At 48.2% G+C, this 21,951-nt stretch overlaps 1 protein-coding gene across 3 annotated transcripts in view; it reads left to right on the top strand.

Annotated features, from left to right (window-relative positions):
- The window catches only part of LOC8036579 (beta-1,3-galactosyltransferase 5), a 182,466-nt gene that overhangs the window by 147,823 nt on the left and 12,692 nt on the right, over nucleotides 1-21,951 (top strand). The window contains exon 1 of one of the 3 annotated variants that reach the window (XM_029988922.4): nucleotides 8,612-8,717. The exons of the other annotated variants lie outside the window; for them this stretch is intronic. Coding sequence (XP_029844782.4) covers nucleotides 8,620-8,717 — 98 coding nt within the window. The 5' untranslated portion in view covers nucleotides 8,612-8,619. Of the gene's footprint in view, nucleotides 1-8,611; nucleotides 8,718-21,951 lie in introns of those variants that run through there. 3 annotated transcript variants of the gene reach the window in all.

Genomic DNA, 21,951 nt, shown 5'->3' with positions numbered 1-21,951 from the left:
ATTATGTGTATGTGCGCTGATCAATTATTCCAGCTCTTTAGTTTTTTTTGTTGGTGTAGTTTCTTTTACGTGGAGGGGTTGCCTTGAGGCATAAGTATTTTGTATGATGTTACAATGACTTTGGTATGAATGAATTGAAGCAATGTTTTGTTATATTTGTTGTCATGCGTTCGAGACAAGCGCAAACGGCGTAAAATAATCTCGCTTGCCCTCTTCCGTGAAATTTAGACGTAATGTAGGGTGGCCAATGTGGATCCGCTGTAAAACGAGCCGGATAAATCGGCGCCTGCGCATTGAGAGCTCAAACTTTGGACGAATGTGCATCCAGGTGGTGGACTGTAGTGGATGAAAGTTTAATGCATAGCTCGCTTTACTTGAAAAAATGAGACCAACAACCCTGCCCGGGTCAGCGGCGGACGGGTTCGAACATGACCAGTGAACGACGCTTGCAGCGTGTGCCGCCATCTCCCGATAGGCGCAGTGAGCAGACTACAGCGTGCGTCATCTGCTCGCTGCGTCTACCGGGAGGTGGCGCCACGCGTTACAAGCATCACTCACTCGTGCTATGTTCCAAAATTTACTCGATCCAACTCTGGAGTAAAGGTTTCGTACCTTGGCGTTTCAAAACTTACTCGATGACGTCAGAACTCCCGTTCCAGAAGCGGGTTGTTTACTCCGGAGTAATTACTCACGCTACCCTCCTCGATCGTGGGGTAACGCCGGATCAAATCGAGTAAATACGTCACGTGATCTGTTCGTCGTCTGCTTCCTGCGCCGACAGCCGTCAAAGCTCGTTGGCTTTGGTGGCAGACGTTTGAAATAACAAAGAATGACGTTCCGCCATTTATGTCACGGTTATTGCAATTTGCTGTTTTCAACGCCAGAATTGATTGCACCCATCCGGGCCGTATACCTTCCTGAGAAAAGGTAGACTTGTTAGTGCGAGCGTAAACAGGAGCTTCTTCGCATCCTCGTCCTCGGCGTTGGAGGGAACTCCGTATTCTTACGTTAAACGATGAAAATGTTCGAACTCGCTAGATAATTTGGAATTTTTGGGTTTGTTTTTTTTCTCCCCAGGGTGTGTGTAATGAGAGGATAACGCTTGTAAAGCAGTGAAGGCACCGAAGATTTTATGTATACGATTAGTCAACAACCGCACCACATCTCCCTCCCTAATAAATTGTCTATAGCGGTTTCGAAGTGCTCTCTGTGATTTTATTATCCCATTCGCAGCAAAACGATCGTAAGTTACATATCCCTGTTGAGCAAGCCCTATGCGCTCTACCGCTACACCGTGGTGAAGCAATATCCGCAAAACGTAATCGGTGCTAATTACGATGAATTACGACGATGCTACATTACGACGATCGCACATGGACTAGACTTAGAGCGATCGCGCAGATTAATCAAAACAAAAATGTTGATGTCTAACTGAAAGGAATAACTAATTTTTATCTCAATATACAGCCCAAAAGGAAGGTGAGCAAAGGGAGCTGGTGGAGCCATCTCAGCAAACACCGCGTCGTCACTGTCAAAGAAAAACTTCGAAGTGGTTAACATTATCTTCTCTATGTGGTTTCTCCGTGATCAAAAGAGATTATCTGCTATTTTCCGTCATCGCTATGTTTTCTTTTTGCCGTAGCCCAAGACGCAGCCAATCCTCGTAGTATCCAGGTGATTATCCCGGCCGTTCCAAAATCGAGTCGCGGATTATGTTTACTCGCGATGTCACGTGGTACTACCCGCTGACGTAGGAGACAGGTCACTCGGGTAAGATTTAAAACATAGCCTCGGTTGTCTGCGGACCCGTCCTCCAGTGACCCTGGCAAGCTTGTGTGTCTCACTTTTGTTCAAATTCGAGATGTACCAAGGATACTTGTGTATTGCGCAAAGATTTGTATGGACTTCTTGAAAAGCTTTTTTTTTTTTTTTTTTTCTGTCAACGCTCTGGTTTAGTGATTACTCCCTGCGCGGATAACACTTTGATAATCCGCATCCGCAGACTTTGTATCCGCACCCGAACCGCATCCGTAATTTAAACTATTTTATCCGCATACGCTTACTTTGTATCCGCGTTCGAACTGTTTCCGCCAAATTCGGAACCACATATCCGACCCGCGATTCGCTCAAGCGTGAATGAAAAAGCATCTGGATCGTACTTATTGTCAGTTTGCTTAGTTTTGTACAAAGAGCTCTGTCAGACGGTGAAAGTCATTTTATCGTATTTATATTAGAAGTGATCATCCTTCCAGAAACACTTCGCGTCGCTGGAAAAAATTATCGCAGTTACGAGATCGTCCTGGGAGTCTGCGACACTGCCCAGAAGATGCACTCAAATAACGGACACTTTTTTTTTTCTTACTTTTTGCTTTGTAACATTTATTTCAAGCATACGCGTATTTTATAAACATATGATTAACAAAGAACAAACTGATAACATTTTCATATTATTTAGGTCAATCAATGAAAAAGTGGGAGAGGAAAGGCGGGTCACTCACCGCAGCGGTCGGGAGGGAGGAAGGAGGCTTTTTTTTTACTATATTGTGGCTTGTATACGGTTTGTGATAGTATATTTGTTCGAATGACGTTTTCTGCTCTTTCCCTGCCAAATAGGACACTTTCCCGGGGCGATTGATGCCCTTGCACTTCTTTCCTTTTTTTTTAGGGACTGCTTTTTTTTGGCGAGCTAGAACGGTCTAAAGCGACCTTCGGTGAGAATCAGGTCTTGTCATAAAGAACATTTTTCACCCCGATTGGCACCTTTCTTTGAATAGAGTAACTTGCTCCTGAAAACGTTTAATCATGCACTATACTTCGAGTCACTAGTTGTGTGCAGTGCAGGCTAAGGTAATGCCAGGCGAATAGAGAAAGGGCGAGTACCAGGAAGGTGGGACGGGAGAGGAGGACAATGGAGGGGAGGGGAGAAAGGGGAGCACTAGGAACGTTAGAGAGGAGAGGAAGTTTCCTCCTCCATAGCCCTCTTGGTGCTTGTCCTTTATCCCCTCGCCTGGCGTTGCCTTCGCCTGTACTGCACGCAACTAGTAACACGGAGTGTGGCTGCACTTCATAGTATCACTCGCTTATTCACCCCACCCTGCGGTCGCACACGCCCACTGCCGGCCGGCGCAGCAACTACCCGTTGCTATGTTGCAACACAGCGTCCTCCTCGAGGAGCAGCCAATCCGGCGCGAGCGGCGTTGCCATGCCGCCTTTCGCCTACCGTTTACAAATACACCTTAGGCCACGCGCGCGGTGGGCTCTAAGCTTTTGAAAAAAGACTGTACATGTACTGCGTCATTCTCAGTATGGCGACGGTACGGCGGGCTGGACGACGCAATGGCGATCGACGCACAACGGTCCAACGTTGCGACGGACGTGGGGCCGCTACTCGGTACTGTCGTTCGCGGTACCGGCCAGTCGATCTTCAAGCGCAGAACATCGGGCGGAGGGGAATAAGTGCGAAACAATCGCACGACAGTCGGTGCACGCAGCTTTGTCGTCGTCATCGTCTGGTTCACACTGAAGTTTATCCTGGCTACGCGCCTGCTCAATACATTACCATGCAGTTGTCATCGCTGCCGCTCATAGAGCGCTCCTTCTGAAATCGGTCACTACTTTCGCTTTCGACATAATTCTACTTGTCAGTTTTGTCCCCCAGAAACAAAAATTCGGTTCGCATAACAATATGGGTAAAAAAAAAAAACGGTTTGACGATGAGCTTTTTTTCAGGATAAAACATTGTAGTTATTCACTGAGAGTAAGGCTACAGGAGCCTATGGTGCGCGCAGGTGTTACATCATTTTCATGTTCAATTCTCGCAAAGGTCGGGAAAACGTCGAATCCGGAACGCGATAGAAAAACATCTGTTCGTTCCTGTGATTAATGACGACATATGAAGCTGCACTCACATATTGTGCAGTGCTGCCTGTCGCGTAACCGTTAATGCAGTGGGGATTCGGTATACCTGAAGGTTCTGACAGGGGGAATGGGACCTTAGTGACTGCAGCTGTTGTTCAGCGCTCTCGGGACGCGCGCCCTAAGGACCCGCGCTCTCGTGTCGTGGCGCTCTCCCGTCGTGCGCTCTCGTGGCGCCCTCCCGCCCTTTACTGCCACGAAGGGGAGCCAAAGCCACCGGCAACGACGCGCGGCGTCGCTAGCTGCTGTCACGTGACTTTCGTCACCGGTTTAGCCTAGGGTGCCTTCATGTGCGCTTTGCTTGGGGTGATGACATCTGACCATTTTGTTTCGAACGCTTATTTTTATTTTTTGTTCTCAAGCGCGTGGAAGAGCGTGTTTCTGCAGGCGGCGTGGCGCTGACTAAAGCCCCTTGATGAAGGCCGTTTTTACAAGTACCGCCAACCATTGTTGTGGAAACGCGCGAGACACGTGCCGCGAGCGCGTGCTCCGCCGCCATTCGCTTCCAAAGGCCACTCATTTCAGTGCTGCACCGCCATTTGCTTCCAGGGGCCGCTCGAGACATGGGCCTCGTGCGCTCGCGCACTTGACGCTACTTGCAAGACACGTAAACACATCGAGGGGCTTTAGCGCTGACTGCGCTACAGCGACATTTTGTTTCTTGCGATTTCTTCGTATTTTCCTTGTGAGCGCGTGCTGTCGGCATGGGGTACTACAAGACGATGGCATCAGCCTAAACCGAAGGACATTGAGGCACTCTAGTTTAGCATAAAGCCCCTTGATAAAGCCGTTTTTTTTACAAGTACCGCCGACCATTGTTGTGGAGACGCGCAAGGCACGTCCCACGAGCGGGTGCTCCGCCGCCATTCGCTTTCCAGGGCCGCTCATTTCAATGCTGTGCCGCCATTTGCTTCCAAGGACCGCTCGAGACACGGGCTTCGTGCAATGCCGCATTGCAATACAAGCGCGCCGCAAACACATCGAGGGCCTTCAGAGTTTAGTTTAGCCGCTCCTCCAGCGCCGAACTTGGCGAGCTCGGCTGGAACTGTGTTGCTGTGCATCTCCCGATGAGGCGGCAGTGATCAAGTGGCCGTAGCACAACGGTTCTCACTACTTGTAAAAACAACAAAAGAAAAGAAAACGCTAAGCGTGAAATTCGAATTAAGCGTGAAACACGTGTGAGCAAAAATCGCGTCGCGCCACCGAACTGCGTAACCATATATGACGTTTCCGAATGCCGCTCCTCGACCTCACCAGCGATGGTTACTATGGTTCAGGCATTGGCGGTATCCAAGATACATGTGTCTTCGATACTATCTTTTGATGCATTTTTATCGGTATTAAGTATCGCTTGCCGGAAGTAACAGTATCGGTATTGAAAATACATTTTTAGTGTATCGTGTGTTTTCACGATACTCAATACTCAAAAAAGGAGAGAGGACAAAAAGGAAGTGTACGTTGCAGATTTTGAAGACGCTGTAAGTCAGACCTTGGGCCAGCGGCGCTTGCTCAGGCGGCAGAACACTGAAATGAGGGATCTGTTGATCCCTTTTTTTAATCTGTTAACCGTTGATAAAAACCGCTTTCTTCAAATACAACACGGCAACGTGCTCGTCTGCTCCTGTAAAGAAGCCTTTTTTTTTTTTTTCCTCTCTTTCGTTTGTTTTGCTTATAGCACGACCGCTTTGCAGGCTCTTTTGGACCAGGGGTTTGAGCAAATGCTTTTACTTAAGACCTTTAAGTAAATGCAAAATCTAAATGAAAGGAACTGAGTTACGGTTTTAATAGGTTATTGTGTTCCACTTGGGGACTCAAAAGGAAGGAACAAAAGCGCAAGGAAGAAGTTTACACTAAAACATCGTTGGTAGTCAGCTGTGTGTCATATCCTTTTTTTGTCCTTTCTGTCTTTGTGTTCTAGATATTTCTAAAGTTCAAGCTGATATAATTATAACTAAATGAAAGAGACAGCAAGTTATGTTTTGCCGGATAAAAATTTTTCATCCCTTTTATTTTTGTGGTTTTCTTTCTATCTCTTAACCCAGAACGTTCAACTTCAAACGTCTGTTAAACACAGTGCTGTGCAATTAACTGTCCGGCTTTATTAAGCGCACGGAGCTTGCGCCTTTCAGCACAGGGCAAAGGCAACCCGCTAAATACTGCAGTAACAAACGAAAAGCATCAGAAAAAGTTCTAAGTTTATTGGTGTGTATAGTCAAGTGTTCAGAGACCGTTTCGCATAAAAAAAAAATTCATAAAAAAAAAAAGAAACAACAACATTGCTACGTTGTTTATGGAAGTGATCGTTTAAAAGTCGCCATGGCTTGTTCAGTTAAATGCTAAAATTCTAACGAAACCAGCTCCGCCGACAGTGGAGCCGAAACCCGTGTGGCCGGATTCAATTAAGCCCTTTTCAAAAACCGTCCGCTCTGTCAAATACTCCAAGTATTTCAGAAACCAGAGAAAATAATAATAGTAGTAATAATAATACAAATAATAAATAATAATATTAATATAATATTGTTTATTTTATGTGCCAAAAAACAACCACGCGAGTCTTCATATTGGTGCACTCAAGAAGAAAAAAAGCTGAAAAACAACATACGCACAGCATCAAATGTACAAATTATAATGGCTACAAATAGTGAGCACACTTCACGCACAATGTACTAGAGCTTCAACTTTCAACTAGATATCTCAAAGTCCCGGTGAAAAAGTGAGGAATCCCTGAAAATCTCCAAACTACATGAGGCGATTCTATTAAATGAAATTCGGTGAGAGTTTAGACATAGATTGAACGTAAAATACAGTAAATTTTCTGGTAACGCGACAAGGAACATGAAAATCGACAGGACTCAGAAGTACGTTCGCATCAATTTAAGCATTTACCACCCTGTGCAAAACAAAATCAGTCACGCTCGAATCTTCTATTTGAGAAAGACCTAAGTTGTTTTTAGTAAGTAGTAAGTTGTTTGTGTTATGATTATGAATTTCTTCTTAATAGTGATGTACTATATTAAGAAGAACTTCATAATCGCAACAAAAACAACGCATTTGTCATATACAGTGCGTATCATTCTTTTTTGCACCGATTCAATGCTTAAAGCCCGTGTACGTGTTAGAGAATTCCAAACCAATAAGGCCAATTTAAGCCGTGAACGAACTAAAGCACAACATAAACGAATTAATACAAGCAGTGTGTCTGAACTTTTGAGTTATACGAGGTATAATACGAAGAGTTTTCATTGCACGGCCAACAGTACGACACATGACCATTGAATGACAACGCGGACAGATGACGCTTTATCGTTGACAAATATCGGAAACAGAAGATGCCCAAGAGTAGACCCCTGTGCACCTGAAGTTAAATGAAATAGTTTAGAATGTACTCTAGAAATTCGAACATGATTCGTACATGACAAGTAATTTTAAAACCAGAGTAGTTCAGAACAGCAACCGTATAACGATAATTTGTGGAGCAATAGCTCATTATCAATTTACTTTGTTGAATGCTTTAGACATTTCAAAATAAATTGCATCTACCTGTCCTCTGTTCGGAACAATAGGTGCAGCGAAGTGTAAAAAGGAGCACAAGTTGGCTTCAACTCACCGTCCCGTAATAAGCTCCTGCTGCGAAGCCGCTAATTTTTGATGAAAGTACCAAGTTAAAAGTTTGAAGACAAAACACCTCAGGAAAGCCGCACAGTAAAGTAGCAGGCCGGTAATTACTGGCAGCCGATGAATCGCCCCTCCCCCCCCCCTTTTTTTTTTTTTTGTTTTTTCAAAATTGGCACGCCAACCGTTTTCTTCCATAACGACGAGAACACACCAGAGCGAAGTAACAGATTGAAAATGTGTTTCAAAATCGGTGCAAACAAGTCACCACAACCTTTGATTATGATTCGTAACTTGATTAATTTCGTTAACTTAGCTAATCATATTACCAGCTTTATTAATAGTTGCGATTTTCGCGATGTGTCGAGGTATCGACGATACATTATCGAGTATCTTTATCGGAAGTCAATTATAGAGATAGGAGAGAAGACATCCGATCGCTGGACTACCAACTATTTACTAAACCTCCGCTTTTTCTTCTACTGGTGTTGCTTCTGCTATTGTTAAGTCTTCTTTTGCTTCTGTTTTGTTAATTCTATTGTTTGTCCTACTTTTTCCTTATCTGCGTGGACATTGGCACCCCGCGGGAACTTCTTTTAACTTTGCTGTAGGGTAATTGAAGGTGAACCGACGAACGATAAGTTCAACTGTTTCCACTAAACATGTACAACCAACCAACTAGCACAGCTCATGCCCCTCGAAAATCAATTACGGTTCTGTATCAATTGTGTCGGTATCGGAAATACAATTTTTGAGGGTATCGGACATCGGTATCGAAGATACTATGGTTACGCCGCTCAGGGGTGCGACGTGACACGCGGTGTTTGCTCGCACACGTTTTACGCTTTAGGCACGATGAACGGTGTGACGTCAAGTGTCAGAGACCCGCATATCTGGGGGATGCCGTGCGGATCGGCATTCCGACGGCGTTTTCTCTATCGATATCTCGGTTACTGTATTGTTCGGGCGGCGCTATGTAGACTTCCTTTGACCCGTTATCAGGATCCTCTCGGACGAGTTGGAGCACGGCAGATTTCAGGCGTCTGCCGCCGCAGTCGGTTGTTCTTAGAGGAAGTGTATTTCCTCACTGCAATGTGCCAGCGCCACCGCCCGGCTATGAGTTCATCAGCTGTCTGTGACGTGCTAAAAGAGCACCCCAGTTGGCCGCAGTGCTGGCGAGCTTTTCCCTGGTAAGCTGCTCCGTCTAAGATGAATGGGTCGTTTCTCTTAATCGCCCTTTCATGCCGCGTTGTTTTCGCGTCATGCCGCGTTGACAGCCGCCAATTAGCTAGCTGCACTCTCGGACGCCTGGTTGGAACACCGGCGGTCGTTCACATTACCGGCACCCCAACCCGATTGGCAGTACTGAAACACATTCTGGATATATCTGAATGCATTGCAAAGATGGCAGTTCTTGAGCATGCAAGTTGAATCCATTTTAAAATATTTGGATTCTTGCAGCGTGCCTCCCGACTGAGGATTCGGCTTGTGGCGTTACGCGGCGGCAGAAGCTGACTCTGGCAGTATAGAAGCAGCTCCGAGTGCTGTCACGTTGCAAGTGGGTCTTTCGTGTTGCCACAGGCTTGACGGAGAGCGCGCGAGTTGACGATTTGACGGTCACGACCGGTATCTCGCTTAATTTTACCCGTCATTACTCTTTCTGACCCACCTTTGGTGCCTACAGTCATTCCTCATTGACGGCGGTCTCCTGGGTGTAATAGGCACGCTCCTATCATCATCTGGCATCTCACTTACCCTAGCACTCTACCCCGTGGCGAACCTGCTGCGCCGTGGTGGTAAGCGACGGTGTCCTATGTCTCAGGATAGCGGGCCATTTTCGGCACTCCGCCAAAAGATTCCAAATCGACGTCACGCCGCTCGACACGATTCTGACGTCACGCCGCGCATCACGTCACCTGTTACCTGGTGTCAGCTGACACCATGACGTCACATTGTCAGCTCACATTGCACAGTGGCGCCAGGCGACTCAATGACGTCAGGTGACACCGCGAGTCACGTGATGTCGTGACGCCACGTGACATTGTGACGGGACATAGAAACAAACACGACACTGTTCATAATGAAAACAATAAAAACAAAGCGTTCTCACTAATCATGCCGAAAAAGTTCTTGGGTGATAAAACCAACAATGCTAGGTGGGTGTTAATCCGCCAAAATCACGGGCGTGAAATTAGGTGCGATTTTGGAAGTGTTCTCGAGTGACCACAAGGCGGTGTTAGTTTGTGTCCTATAAAGCAAGAATGGCGAAGAAAAAATTGCCGCACAAGGTAGGTTCACAACACTAGCAACACCGCGTTTGCTTTTCTTTTCTACCCGATCAGGCGGAAATAAAGAAAACCGAAATCGTTCCAATGAATAATCGTGTGGACTGTATAAACATTTATTTACAAATTCGAATGCGACGTGTCCAACTCGGCTGAGACAACTGGAGGCGCATGGCGTGTCAGTTTTGAAGAAAACATACCGCAGAACGTACGCGCACCCCAGAGCGCCGAAGGGATTCGCGGCTCCGAAGAGGTCCAGATTGAACAGAAAGGGCTAGCGCAAATCGCTTGTACGAGACGCGACCAGTTTTCATGAGACTTGGCGCTTTCGTTTGAAAGTACACGGAGATACTTTGACTTGGTGCCAAGGAAGTCGCACCTAATGCAGTAATTATCAGGTGTCATGACCGTGACATGGAATGAGCAGTGGCAAATCGTTATCCCCGAGCATCGTAAAAACATTATGCATGAGAGTATTATAAGTATACCTACCAACGCAGTCCAAAATACTAACCCAGCAGAGAAATTCAGAAACTCACACACGTTTCTTCGTCTCCCGGTGACATCGAACGACTGGCAGACCTGACGACGCCAAAGGTCTCTCCGGTACGAAGTGTACCGTCTCGGGATCTTTTCTACACCCCTCGTGCTAAATCCTTCATCGGCTGTGGCGGTAACATTCCGGCAAACAGATTCCCCACCTTGAACTCAAACCACCGACACCAAACCAATTGTCGTACCGCCGCTTCTCGGCACCGTCGTTGTTGTTCGTGAAGACTCGCCTGTTGCTAGTTAGGATGATAATTTCACAACACCTTCCTTGTCACCTCTGGGAGTTCGAATAACTTCGTAGACGACTAGAACGTTCTCACGAGGACGTTTGAGACTCGCAGCACCGAACCCAAACCGAACCTATCAAACAAACTGTCGCCGTATTTGCTTCTCCGCCGGTCGCCGCCAGGCGCACCGCGCGCAAATAGGGAGTTTTAGAATAACGTACGCAATTTTAGCGCACGCTGGCGCTAAATTTAGCACATGCGTTAGTGCACGCGACGCAAGAGAGTTTTAGAATAGCGTTTCTCCGCCGCGACGCAAAAGCCCAAGCATCTCGCGCTTGCAACGCCACCAAGATACAGTAAAAATTTTTATTTTACAAACGAAATGCTGTAACTTGAGAAAAAACAAGATTTTTGGTTCAGAGTAACATTTTACATTTTTTTAAACGTGAGAATGCGACGCAAGCGGTCGACCGGTCGTGTCCCTATGCGTCGCCTCGGCAAGAGTGTACTGACCTTCGCCGTTAAACGTTCGCTCGTCGCAAGCATCAAGTTACCGGTGATCGTTGCTCACCTTCTGGGTTTTCCGAACCGACTGCAATGTCGTCAATGTTGTCCTGTATTGAAAATCGCAGTCGCGAGGATGTTGCCGGCGTCGCGCTCACAACGCCGCCAAAGCGGCCGCAGCCATGCATCTGGGGGCCGCCATTATTTTAATTGTGCTCGTCTTGGCTTCAGGCAACTTCACATCACGAATCCTTCTCGGAGAAGCGCAAAGACCCTTAGCGTGCGCACGCAATTTCCGAGAAATAGCGTGCACTATAATGGACAGTTTTAGTGGACCGTACGCTATAGCATTGCGTACGCGAGGAAATTGCGGGTCGTGAGTGCGCATGTGCAAAACGCAATACAAGGGCTAGCGTACTGGGTACGCACGCAACGCTGGGTATTTTGCGTGGCGGGCTAGCGGGCTTTGCGGGACGCCGGGGACGCTCTCGAGAGATCTCGGACCCAGCGAGAGCGCCAGTTTAGAGATGGCGGTTACCTCGACTGGCGCAGCAAGGGCGACGTGGTGTTTTCGAAGTTCTGTGTTACGTGAAATTGTGTGGTGTTCAGCTCAGCAATTCTTTCAGGGACCTACCGCGGTCGAATCAGATCGCCGTGCAGCTGAAGGAGTGCACAGTGAAAGTGTTGCCGCTCGCAATGTGCGTCAACGCTACGATCTGCTCAACGCTAAGCCTATTTCCACAGTTCATCGCCGACGGACGAACGACTCTAAAAGAAATCGCCGAACTTCTCGCTATGCACTGGACATCAGTAGGTCATGAATTTCATTCCGCCATAGCGTTGATTAAGGTGCCGTTTCCAGAGGACGACTGACGGAGGCTCCGTGATCGAATTTGGCTACGCACTCGTACTCGTAGCCTCTGTACCCCGCAGAAAAGCGCGCTTGACGAGGCAGCTGTGGCTTGGTTTAATTTGAAATAAAATGATTGGACACGTTTTTATTTTCAATATTTCTTTCCAGGAGCATGGTTGCGCTATAAGCACGCGGAATTCTACGGCTCTAGCAAATTTAACCAAGATCATGCGCGGTGTTCACTCGAAAACGTAACGCACAACTAAATTCGGTCCGAGCAGGTCATTTTTAGCGTACGCTATACTATTGGGTATTTCGTACGCAAGAGCCAGCAACGCTATACTAAAACTGTCTAATAGCTCACGCAAACCGCAAAACGTGGTTAGCGTTTGGCGCATGCGCAGTGGCGGCGACGCTATTTTTTGCGTACGTAAAGCTTTAGCGTGCGCTATTTTAAAACTAGCTCACGCAAAGCGCACAACGTGGTTAGCGTTTGGCGCATGCGCAGTGGCGACGACGCTTTTGTCGCCACTGCGCATGCGCCGAACGCTGACCACGATTTGCGCGCGCTATTTTAGAGTGCGCTATTTTTCGGAAATTGCGTGCGAGTCTTTGCGCTCCTCCAAGGAGGATTCGTGATGAGAAGTTGGCTAACGACAAGACGAGCCCAGTTAAAAAATGGCGGCTTCCAGGACCATGTCGGCGGCTGCTTTGGCGGCGTTGTGAGTGTGACGTCGGCGGCATCCTCGGAACTGCGATTTTCACTACGAAACGACACTGCTCTTGGTTTGGCAACGATCACCGACAGCTTGATGCTTGCGACGCGCGAACATTTCTCGGCGAAGGTAAGATAATTCGTGACTGCCTGGAGCTGAGCTGGTTGGTATGACATGACTTTCTCCACTCCTTGGTTTTTTCCCCTCAACGTTCAGCCGGAAACCTTCGGAAGGTGAGATGTGCGAAGGTCATTACACGAGACCTCTCTTGCCAAGGCGACGCAAGCGGACACGACCGGGCGACCGCTGGCGTCGCATTCTCATATTTAAACAAAGCTAAAATGTTACTCTGGACCAAAAAACTTGACTTTTTTCTCAAGGTACAGCATTTCGTGTGTGAAATCAAAAGTTTGTATTTTGGTGGCGTCGCAAGCGCGAGATGCTTGGGCTTTTGCGTCGCGGCGGAGAAGCGCTATTCTAAAACTCTCTCGTGTAGTGTACGCTAACGCAAGCGCTAAATTTAGCGCTAGCGTGCGCTAAAATTGCGTACGTTATTCTAAAACTCCCTAATATCTGGCCGACCAGATCGCAGCGGCGCCGCGCCGCGGGGCGCGTACGTCACAGGGACGCCTGCACCGGTTGCTATGGATACTGCGGCGCGTTGCCTCGCGGCGCCCGTTTTCATCGCTCATGCTGTCACGGCCCCCGTTTCATCGCTCATCTGCTTTACCCTTCATTCAATCCATCTGCTCCGAAATGACACCTTAGTGGCTCCAACGTAACACCTAAGCTCTTGCAGTGCTTCACGTTACAAGTAGCGTCAGTACTTTTTTTTTTTTTTTGTAAGACGGAAGTTTTAAACAGCTGTCGCCCTTTGCTTTTTAATTCTGATGGGTACGCCCCCTCCTCTCCTCCCTCCGATTCAGCATTGCGTGTCCATTCATATGTATTGTAGTGCGGAGATGTGAATGCTGTGCCAGTTGTAGCGTTGCGCCACAATGCTTCTCCAGGGCTACACCGGTCATTCGGACGGCCCTTTTGCCGCTCTGATTAGTACGAATACTCGGAACTTTCGAATGCCGATTCGGATAACTGTAGTATTCGATTGGGACTTCGAATCAAATAGCGGAACGCTGAACGTTTTACCGGTTTCTCGTTTTATCGATGTTGACTGCGCGGTGCTGCACCCCCAAATTTGATTTTCCCCAGATGTGCGCGCTTCATCCCCTGGAAGTGCGCTTCCCCCGCGGTACGGGTGCACTGAGGGGAAGTGACACTCGCGGAACGAGCGTCATTGTGTCGACGAATCGCGCATGTTCCAGTTCGTTCGCTGCGCCAGCATCTCCTCCGAAAGCACTGATTGGCTGCCGTGAATGCTTCAAATTGGACTTTCGACTACTCCGCGGAATGTGAACCAACCGTATCACTAGTATCAGGCAGGTCGCGTATTCGTTTTCTTCTGCGGTCAAACCTGGAGCACAGTACTCCGCTTTTCTTCAAAGCTACAACCTGCAGGGGTGCTGAATTTGATCCCCACACCTGTCCGTTTTGATCTGAATGGACTTTGATCTTAATGCGGTCGTGCATCACTACTGCGTGCATTCGTGTATCACTAGTACGTGCGGTCGTGTATCACTACTGCGTGGTGTACATTAGAGACCCGGGGCTAGCAGTCGTACAATCTTGGCTAAATTTTCCTAGGGCGTGTAACAATATCACCGGTATCCCTTGGAAGGCAGTCTAAATACGTCGATGATGAAGAAATGAATGTAAACAAATTTGTTGAATATATTGTCTTTATTTTTTGCCGATATGTAACAGTGATGTTAATGTCAACTCCAAGACATATATCTGTTTTATTGTTGTTTTGTTTTTGTGTCTAACTTGAGATGGGCTTTTTGGGGAGAACAGAGGAGCTTGCTGAAACATGTCTGGCACGTTGGAGCCCATCTTGGCCCAACCCGAAGGACAAAGACACGGCGGCGCCGAGACGAGCAGTCGTCTTGCTGCGCACACGGCGAGCAGCTGCGGCTAATCGAGACACTCGGCTCCCGAGTCGCTGGTCGCGCAGGCGCGGCCAGGAGCGAAAGGGCCGCCCTAATGAAGCAGCCGCGCATGAACATCGGCGCGACAACGCGGCGCTGGTTGCCGCACCCGCGGACCCTTGGCGCCAGACTCTGGCTAATTACTCATTTCCACGTGGACTAATGAGACAACCCAGAAGCCTCTGCTCATGGTTTCCGCTACATCTAAACACGGCACGCACGAGGTGTTCAGATGCGCGATAAATGGGGTAGTGCAGCGAAGAAAATGGATTATTCGTCGAGTCCCGGCTCGTATCTTCAGCCAAGCGAACGGCACCAACTCTTAGAAGTGTTCGGGAAGCTGTCTACGCTTGGTATTGTATTTCTGTGACATTCCAGAAGTGAGGAATGCGGGTGCAGGGCTTCGATCGGCGCTCGAGCTGTGCGAGTTACCCGGCCGGGTGGGTGCGTTAACTGCGTTGCCTCAGAATCTTGTCCCCGAGTTTCGTAGGACCCGAACACGCCTGCGCTGGATAAATTCTCGCCAGCACTTTGGCGTCGCTATAAAACCCTCGATGCTTTAGGTCGCGGTCGCACGGCTAATACGGCATACAAAAACGTCTGCGGACACCGTCTGATCTTCCTTGTGTGACGCTCGCCATAGAAAAACTGTCTGCGGAGATGTGTAGGTACGAAGCAAACGTGTCTCGAACATTCGTGAGGCCTGTCCGCAGATCGCCATGTCCGAAGCGAACACCGTGTCTTTTGTATGCTGACGAGCAGTGAGATCTGTGCGGCTTTCAGGCCTAACCACGCCATTTAAAGTGTCCTGTTTTGACAGGCCTTTAGCGTCGGCGCTAAATGCCTGCCGATATCTGTCCCGGCGACAACTCGACGTTGGCCCGCGCGTCACAGTGTTGGGGGTTGCCTAACAATGTGACGCGTCAGCACCGACGCTGACGCGCACGAAACGCACGCGAAAAAACGCCGGCCGGCTTTAAGCAGCCGCATGCTTCACCGGTGCGTTGTGCTGGAGCAAACACTCCTTTGGTCAGCTTCCCGCGACACTTAATATCCTCGCGTAACCTAAGCGGGAGCTCTTTGAAAAATTTCCACGTGGCTGTTAAGCCCTCACGGGCCTATTCTGCCAGGAGCACAATATTGCAGTCCCGAAAACAGATAATCATCACCTTCCCTAATGATAACTCCGCCCTCACCTTCTTTTTTTTTTTCTTTTTTTTAAGGGGGGGGGGGGGGTGTTGATTTGGCTTGCTGCCACTCTTCGCTTTGTTTCTTCGTCTTGGGGTCGTAATGACACACCCAACTCTCATCCATGGCGATTAGGCGATAAACCAAGGCGTGAGGGTCGGCTCGACATAGCTATAACATTTCTGTTGCAGATTCCTTTCCGTGCTGTGTTTGCATGGGCGTGAGCAATCGGGGAACCTCGGGCGGGGGACCTTCGTCGTGTGCAAATCATTGGAAATGTGAAAAACATTGCGTATCCTGAAAGAAACATTTTAAACGTGCCAAGGCTACAGGGACGTGGCGTTGTCCCGCAATGAAAATGTGGGCTATATTCTTTTTTTTTTTTTCCCCAATTTTAAATTTAGATTTCGCGGGTTGCTAATATGCTTCAGACTAAAAAAACATGCCTAAACTACTGGCACGGAGCGGATGCGTACAAATGTCTCTGATGCATGTCATTTTCCCCGCCTCGCAGAAGGTTCTCTGAACATTCTTCACCTCCCATTTAAACGCCAGTTCTGCGCGCTTTTTTTTTTATATTTAAAACAGGGTTCAGTGACTATACTCTGTTTCACCTTGTGTTGTACCGCAAGAAAGGCTACAAGCGCGAGCTCCTTGCTCTAGTGCACATCTCGGCGGCACAACCTTTCGTGCACCAAGAGCAGCTGCCAACGCTGAGCTCGCGCTTCTAGACTTCGCTGCGGTATAACATAAGGTGAAACGGAGTATAGATGAGCTTTAGCTGAAGCTGGATTTCCTTGTGACTATTCTGAGACTCATCTTCGAACTGCGGCTGCAAGGAAAGTCCTCGTCAACTTTAAGGTACCCAGCGAGCTCCTGCGAAAAAATTAGCCTTAAAGGGATACGGAACCGATAGTTTGGGTGAAAATTGTTGGTCGTAATGGCATTTATGGCACACCAGTTAGTTATAAGTTGTGTTGTCTTGAGCTTGGTCGTGTCCAAAATCTATAAAATCATAATATAAATATCTTAGGCAATTAACCAATTCTGGTGAGCGTTTTTGGAAGCTCGCTTCGTGACGTCACGTGACTTGCCCGGCCAGGCAGGCCAGCTTGGGCAGGCGCTCTGCCCGGTCTAGGCTGTAGGCGGCTCAAGCTGCCACCCGTTACGGGCTTCACCCGTTACAGTGGGTATAGCCGCTAGTCACCAGTCCGTCCAGTGTTTGGCAACCTCGGCCCGTTCCGTGCTCGCCAAGCGCGATCGTACCTGCTCTACCTCGAGCTCGGACTTCAGTGGTGCTATGGCGACGTGCGGCAACAGCAGCATCAGTAGCGGCAGCGAAGTGCCGTCTGATGAGGAACTCGGGCCGCCGTCGTCGTCGTCGTCGTCGTCGCAGCGCGTGCTCGGAACGATGCTCGAGGGCTTCCTCGCATTTCAGAAGGAGCGAACACACAGCTTTGATCGAGGTTCCAGGTCCCATAGCTTTGGCTTCCCTATGGCGCCAGTACGGGTTCTTTGCTGGGTCACCTTGCGCCGTCCGGGTTATCAGGTCCGGATTGGGTGACGAACTTCGCTGTGGGAAGCTGGGTCGGTCTTGCCGGACACGAAGTAGCTTCCCTTGGCCGTCGACGACTATTGAACTTGGCAGTTCCTTTTCAATAAACAATTTAATACTTGTGTAGCGAATGAAAATACTAAGAGAAACAATACCGCGAAGAGGTAACTTCCCCTGTACGGGGTTGGCAAGGAGGTGCTCGGGTACTAGCTTATCCAAGCTCGGGGAGTTGGCTGGCTTGTGGGATTACGTCTCGATTACGGGGACAAAAGTCCCTCGGAATCCGACGACCCGACTCGATTACGGAGCGTCGGCTCTCGAGCCCCAGCACAAACTAAAATCACTTGCTGCGTTTCCATTCAAAATCACTTCCATCCCCTTTTAGTGGACCGGCGAATCCTCGACGCGTCGTCGGACAGGCGTTTCCCACTGGCCGAAAGGCCACAACCAATCGGCTCTCTTTCTCACCATGGGGTGTTTGCCTAAATTTTCGCGCGAGACCTAGCCGTCTGCGTGTATCTTGCGGCCGAAGGTCAGGCGCGTTCGGATGCAGGCACACTACATCAGTCGAGTCAGACAGCCGACCCCGGTGTGGATAGCGCCGACCAAGTGCGCCATCCCGTCATTCATTCTGTCAGACGCGGTCTGACGTTGCCGTTCTGCCGTGACCCCCGACACGCGGGCGAGAAAGACTACACCGATGTAAGTGGTGCCAGCCAGAACCATCGCGTTCTCCCGGCCCGAAATGCACGCTCCGATTCTCTCGGCAGAAAACGCGCATTCCAAACCTTGCACCATAAAGTACAGCTGTCTCTCGAGGTCGCCCATCACGGGAAGAGCTTACACCAGCGCCTTCCTACCAGCCAAGTCCCTCTGGTGCTAACGACCCACTCGCGGAGCCCTCGTCGATCCTTACAGTGCCTGAAGCGCCTCTCCGACTGGTGTGGTTAGCGTCCTCTGCTGCCCATACATCAAAAGTGGTCCCGAAGTGGCAAGAAACGACGTCAAAGAGGCCGGAGTGGCATGCTGTGGGATGTCGCGATCCTGGCGGTTGGTCATAGAAATGCTGGCGAAAAGCACGACGAACACGAGTGTCGCTGTCGTCACGGCGTACCAACTTGTGGCTGCCGAAGCTTCCGTGGACTGCCACACTGGAGAACGACTTGCAGCAGAACCGGCGTTTGCCACATCCACCACCGCTGCTGGGACGCCGCCAGGATCGCGACCGGCGACAGCACGACACTTCTATGGCGTCATCAGGCGGAAATCGAGGGGCCACTTTTTTGGACGCGGTAAACTCACCGGTCGGAGACGCGTTCCTGGCATCATTCCTTCACTGCCTGCTATGAATGCACGCAGATGAACGTTCAACGTCTGTTCTATACAATCGGAATCGTTCTTGGAAGATGATAAATGAGATTTAGTTGTGGGCACGCTCTGCGAAGAGCGTCCATCAATATGGCGTCCCATGAGTGTACAGGAGAGCTAAGAACGAGAGGGAGAGCAAGTAAGCATATGTGATACGTCTGCTTCTATTCGCTCTTTCTCGCGTGAGATGAAGCGTGGTGGCACCAGTGTGCAAATGGCCCCCAACCACTTCCGGTTTTGAACTAGACAGTGGCTTTCGCAGTATTTGCGAAATCAAATATACACGCTATCTTCTGGAAATGGACACTTATAGCAGTGTCAGACTTAATTCACTCTAATGATAAAGGAATGATGAGTAAAACGAGGAAATATACGTGAACCGGAAGTGTGGCGAGGCTACTTAATAGATGGCGCCACTGAGTTGGTGGCCAAACATAAAAGGGCGAATACTCTCAGAAGGCGTCGCTCGCACCGTCTGCTTCCAGTTGACGGTTCGCCCGATCGGCGCGATCAGAGAACTTCGTTCAAAGAAATACAATAACCCGATCATGATCCACCTTTCTCAGGAGTCTCCAAAGCCCGGCCCGCGGTTGGCCGCAGTCCTTCCAATCATAGGCGTAGACTATGGGGGGGCAGCGGGGCTCGTGCCCCCCCCCCCCCCCCCCGGGCCATGATCCTTACCGAGACGTTGTTTACGTGCCATGTAAAGTAGCTGCATGTAAACAAAATAACGCCCACGTTGCCTTTATTGACAAAATACATGGGAAATGTCGAGTTCTGGCGAGAAGGTAACGCGCAGCACAACCCTCCTTCACCCCCCCCCCCCCCCCCCCCCCAGGGAGAACTCACCCTGCCGCCCCCCCCCCCCCCCCCCCCCCCCCCCCCCCCCCCCCCTTGGGAATATGGAAAAGTCTACGCCGGATGCTTCCAATAAAGCCGGACCCGCGGCCCGCTTCCATCAGACCCGCTGCTAACGGCGCAAAATGAAGTGCAGGCAAAGAAACGGCGCCTGCAACGCGCACCAAATGCGCAAACGAAAATGCATGAAAGAACGAGAGAAACTGCATCGTAACGCGGGTCCTCTCGCCATAATATTAATTGAACATTGTCACCAGCGTCACCATTCTTAGTCCCCTGCTTCATGTCTCTTTAACTTTGTTAAAGTTTCTTTGCGTTCTCGTGTACATTGTGCTTAATGCCCTTTGTCCCAACTATTACATATTGTCAGCATTAGAATTTTTCATTCTCATGAGTATTTTGCACCGGGCGAATCTTCCAGATTCATGCCTAGTGAATTTTCTTGGTCACAGTTTACGTGTAAGGTCCATAATTAGCTAAATACTGAACTATTGAAGTTTACGCGTTCATTCACTTTAGCTTGCTGTTTTTAATACTTACAAAAACAATAATTTTGTGTTGAAATCACTGATCTCTATTATAGAGGGCTGGATTTATTTATTTATTTATTTACACAAATGCTTCGCCGTTAGGCATTATGCAGGGGGGGAACAAAAGAAAAACGCATTCAAAAAACATTTTCAGTAACGCAATCGACAATCATCCAGTACTACATTTCCACTCGACCACGCTTCTCTGCAGTCTGTCATAAAAGACGTCATTATTGATAATAGCTATCAGTTCTTCCGGAAGGGCCATTCCACTCCCGGGCGGTTTGAACAAAAATGAATAACAAAAACAGTCAGTACGATAACGATACTCTGCCGCAGTCTTAGACCCTATTCACACGAGCATAAAGGTCCCTTTAGCTAAGGGACCTTTATGACCAGCGGCGAATCAGTTCGCGATCCTCGGCGCGTGGCATGTGCTCGCGATCTATCAGCGCGGGCTGATTCGCCGATTGCAAAGGGAACCTATGCTAAAGGTGCCTTTATGCTGGTTGTGTGAATGGGGTATTAGAATGATTCCACCTTGAAGATACATGGTGTGGTTCGAGAATGTAAAGACCCTTTTCAATGCCCGTTTCCCCGTGATAAATACTGTGCAAGAATTTTAACCGCAAACACTTTCTCCGAAGTCTAAGAAGGTCCCAACCCAGTCTGTTCTTCATTTCTGTACAGCTCGAGTACGGACTATAATTCCCTGTGACAAACCTTAATGCCTGATTTTGAATTCGCTCTAAACTTAATCGTGAGGTAACACTGAGGCGGATCCCAGATAACACAGGCATACTCCAAAATTGGTCTGATAAAATAAAAATATAATGTTTGTCTTACGCTACGAGATGCATTCTTAAAATTCCTCCGAATAAAAAATAACATCTTACTTGTCTTTGCTACAATACTATCTATGTGGTCATTCCATTTTGGATTATTCGAAAAATTGACTCCCAAATACCTGTGTTTATCTACCCGCTCAAGTTTATAGTTTTTTTTTTTTTTGTCGTATATGTAGCCATGCTAAAAATAGATCGAGTAAAACACATGTATTTGCACTTTTTTATATTCAAGCCCATTTCCCAATGATCGCACCAGCGTTCTAACAAACCTAAATCTTTTTGCATCATGCAGACGTCTGCGTCATTTTTTATAACTCTGTATAATACACAATCATCCGCAAATAGCTTGATGTTTGACTGTATCCCCTCGCAAATGTTGTTAATAAATATAAGAAATAACAAAGGTCCCAGTACACTTCCCTGAGGCACCCCCGAGGTTACAAGTACAGGTGAAGATTTTTGACCATTTAATACAACACTTTGTTCTCGCTGAGATAAGTAAACAGCAACCCAATTTATAATATTTTAATTAATTCCTATTAATGTAAGCTTATTCAATAACAAATGATGTGGCACCGTGTCAAACGCCTTACAGAAATCCAAGAATATACAATCTACTCTTTTTTTGTTGTCAATGGCGTTTGAAAGGTAATGTGTAAATTCAGCTAGCTGAGTTACACACGAATAGCCACGACGGAAACCATGTTGGGGAGGACAGAAAAAATTTCTGGAACTTAAGAAGTTATATATTGAGCTATATAATATATGCTCCAAGAGTTTGCTCGCAACACATGTCAGAGACACGGGGCGGTAGTTTTCAACAAGATTTCTTGATCCTGACTTAAAAATTGGAGTTACTTTTGCTTTTTTTCCAATCGTCGGGAATTATGCCAGT

The sequence above is a fragment of the Ixodes scapularis genome, unplaced genomic scaffold (genome assembly GCF_016920785.2).
Source record: "Ixodes scapularis isolate PalLabHiFi unplaced genomic scaffold, ASM1692078v2 PGA_scaffold9__187_contigs__length_104089568, whole genome shotgun sequence".
NCBI lineage: Eukaryota > Metazoa > Arthropoda > Arachnida > Ixodida > Ixodidae > Ixodes > Ixodes scapularis.
This window is presented reverse-complemented; position numbering and strand designations above follow the sequence as displayed.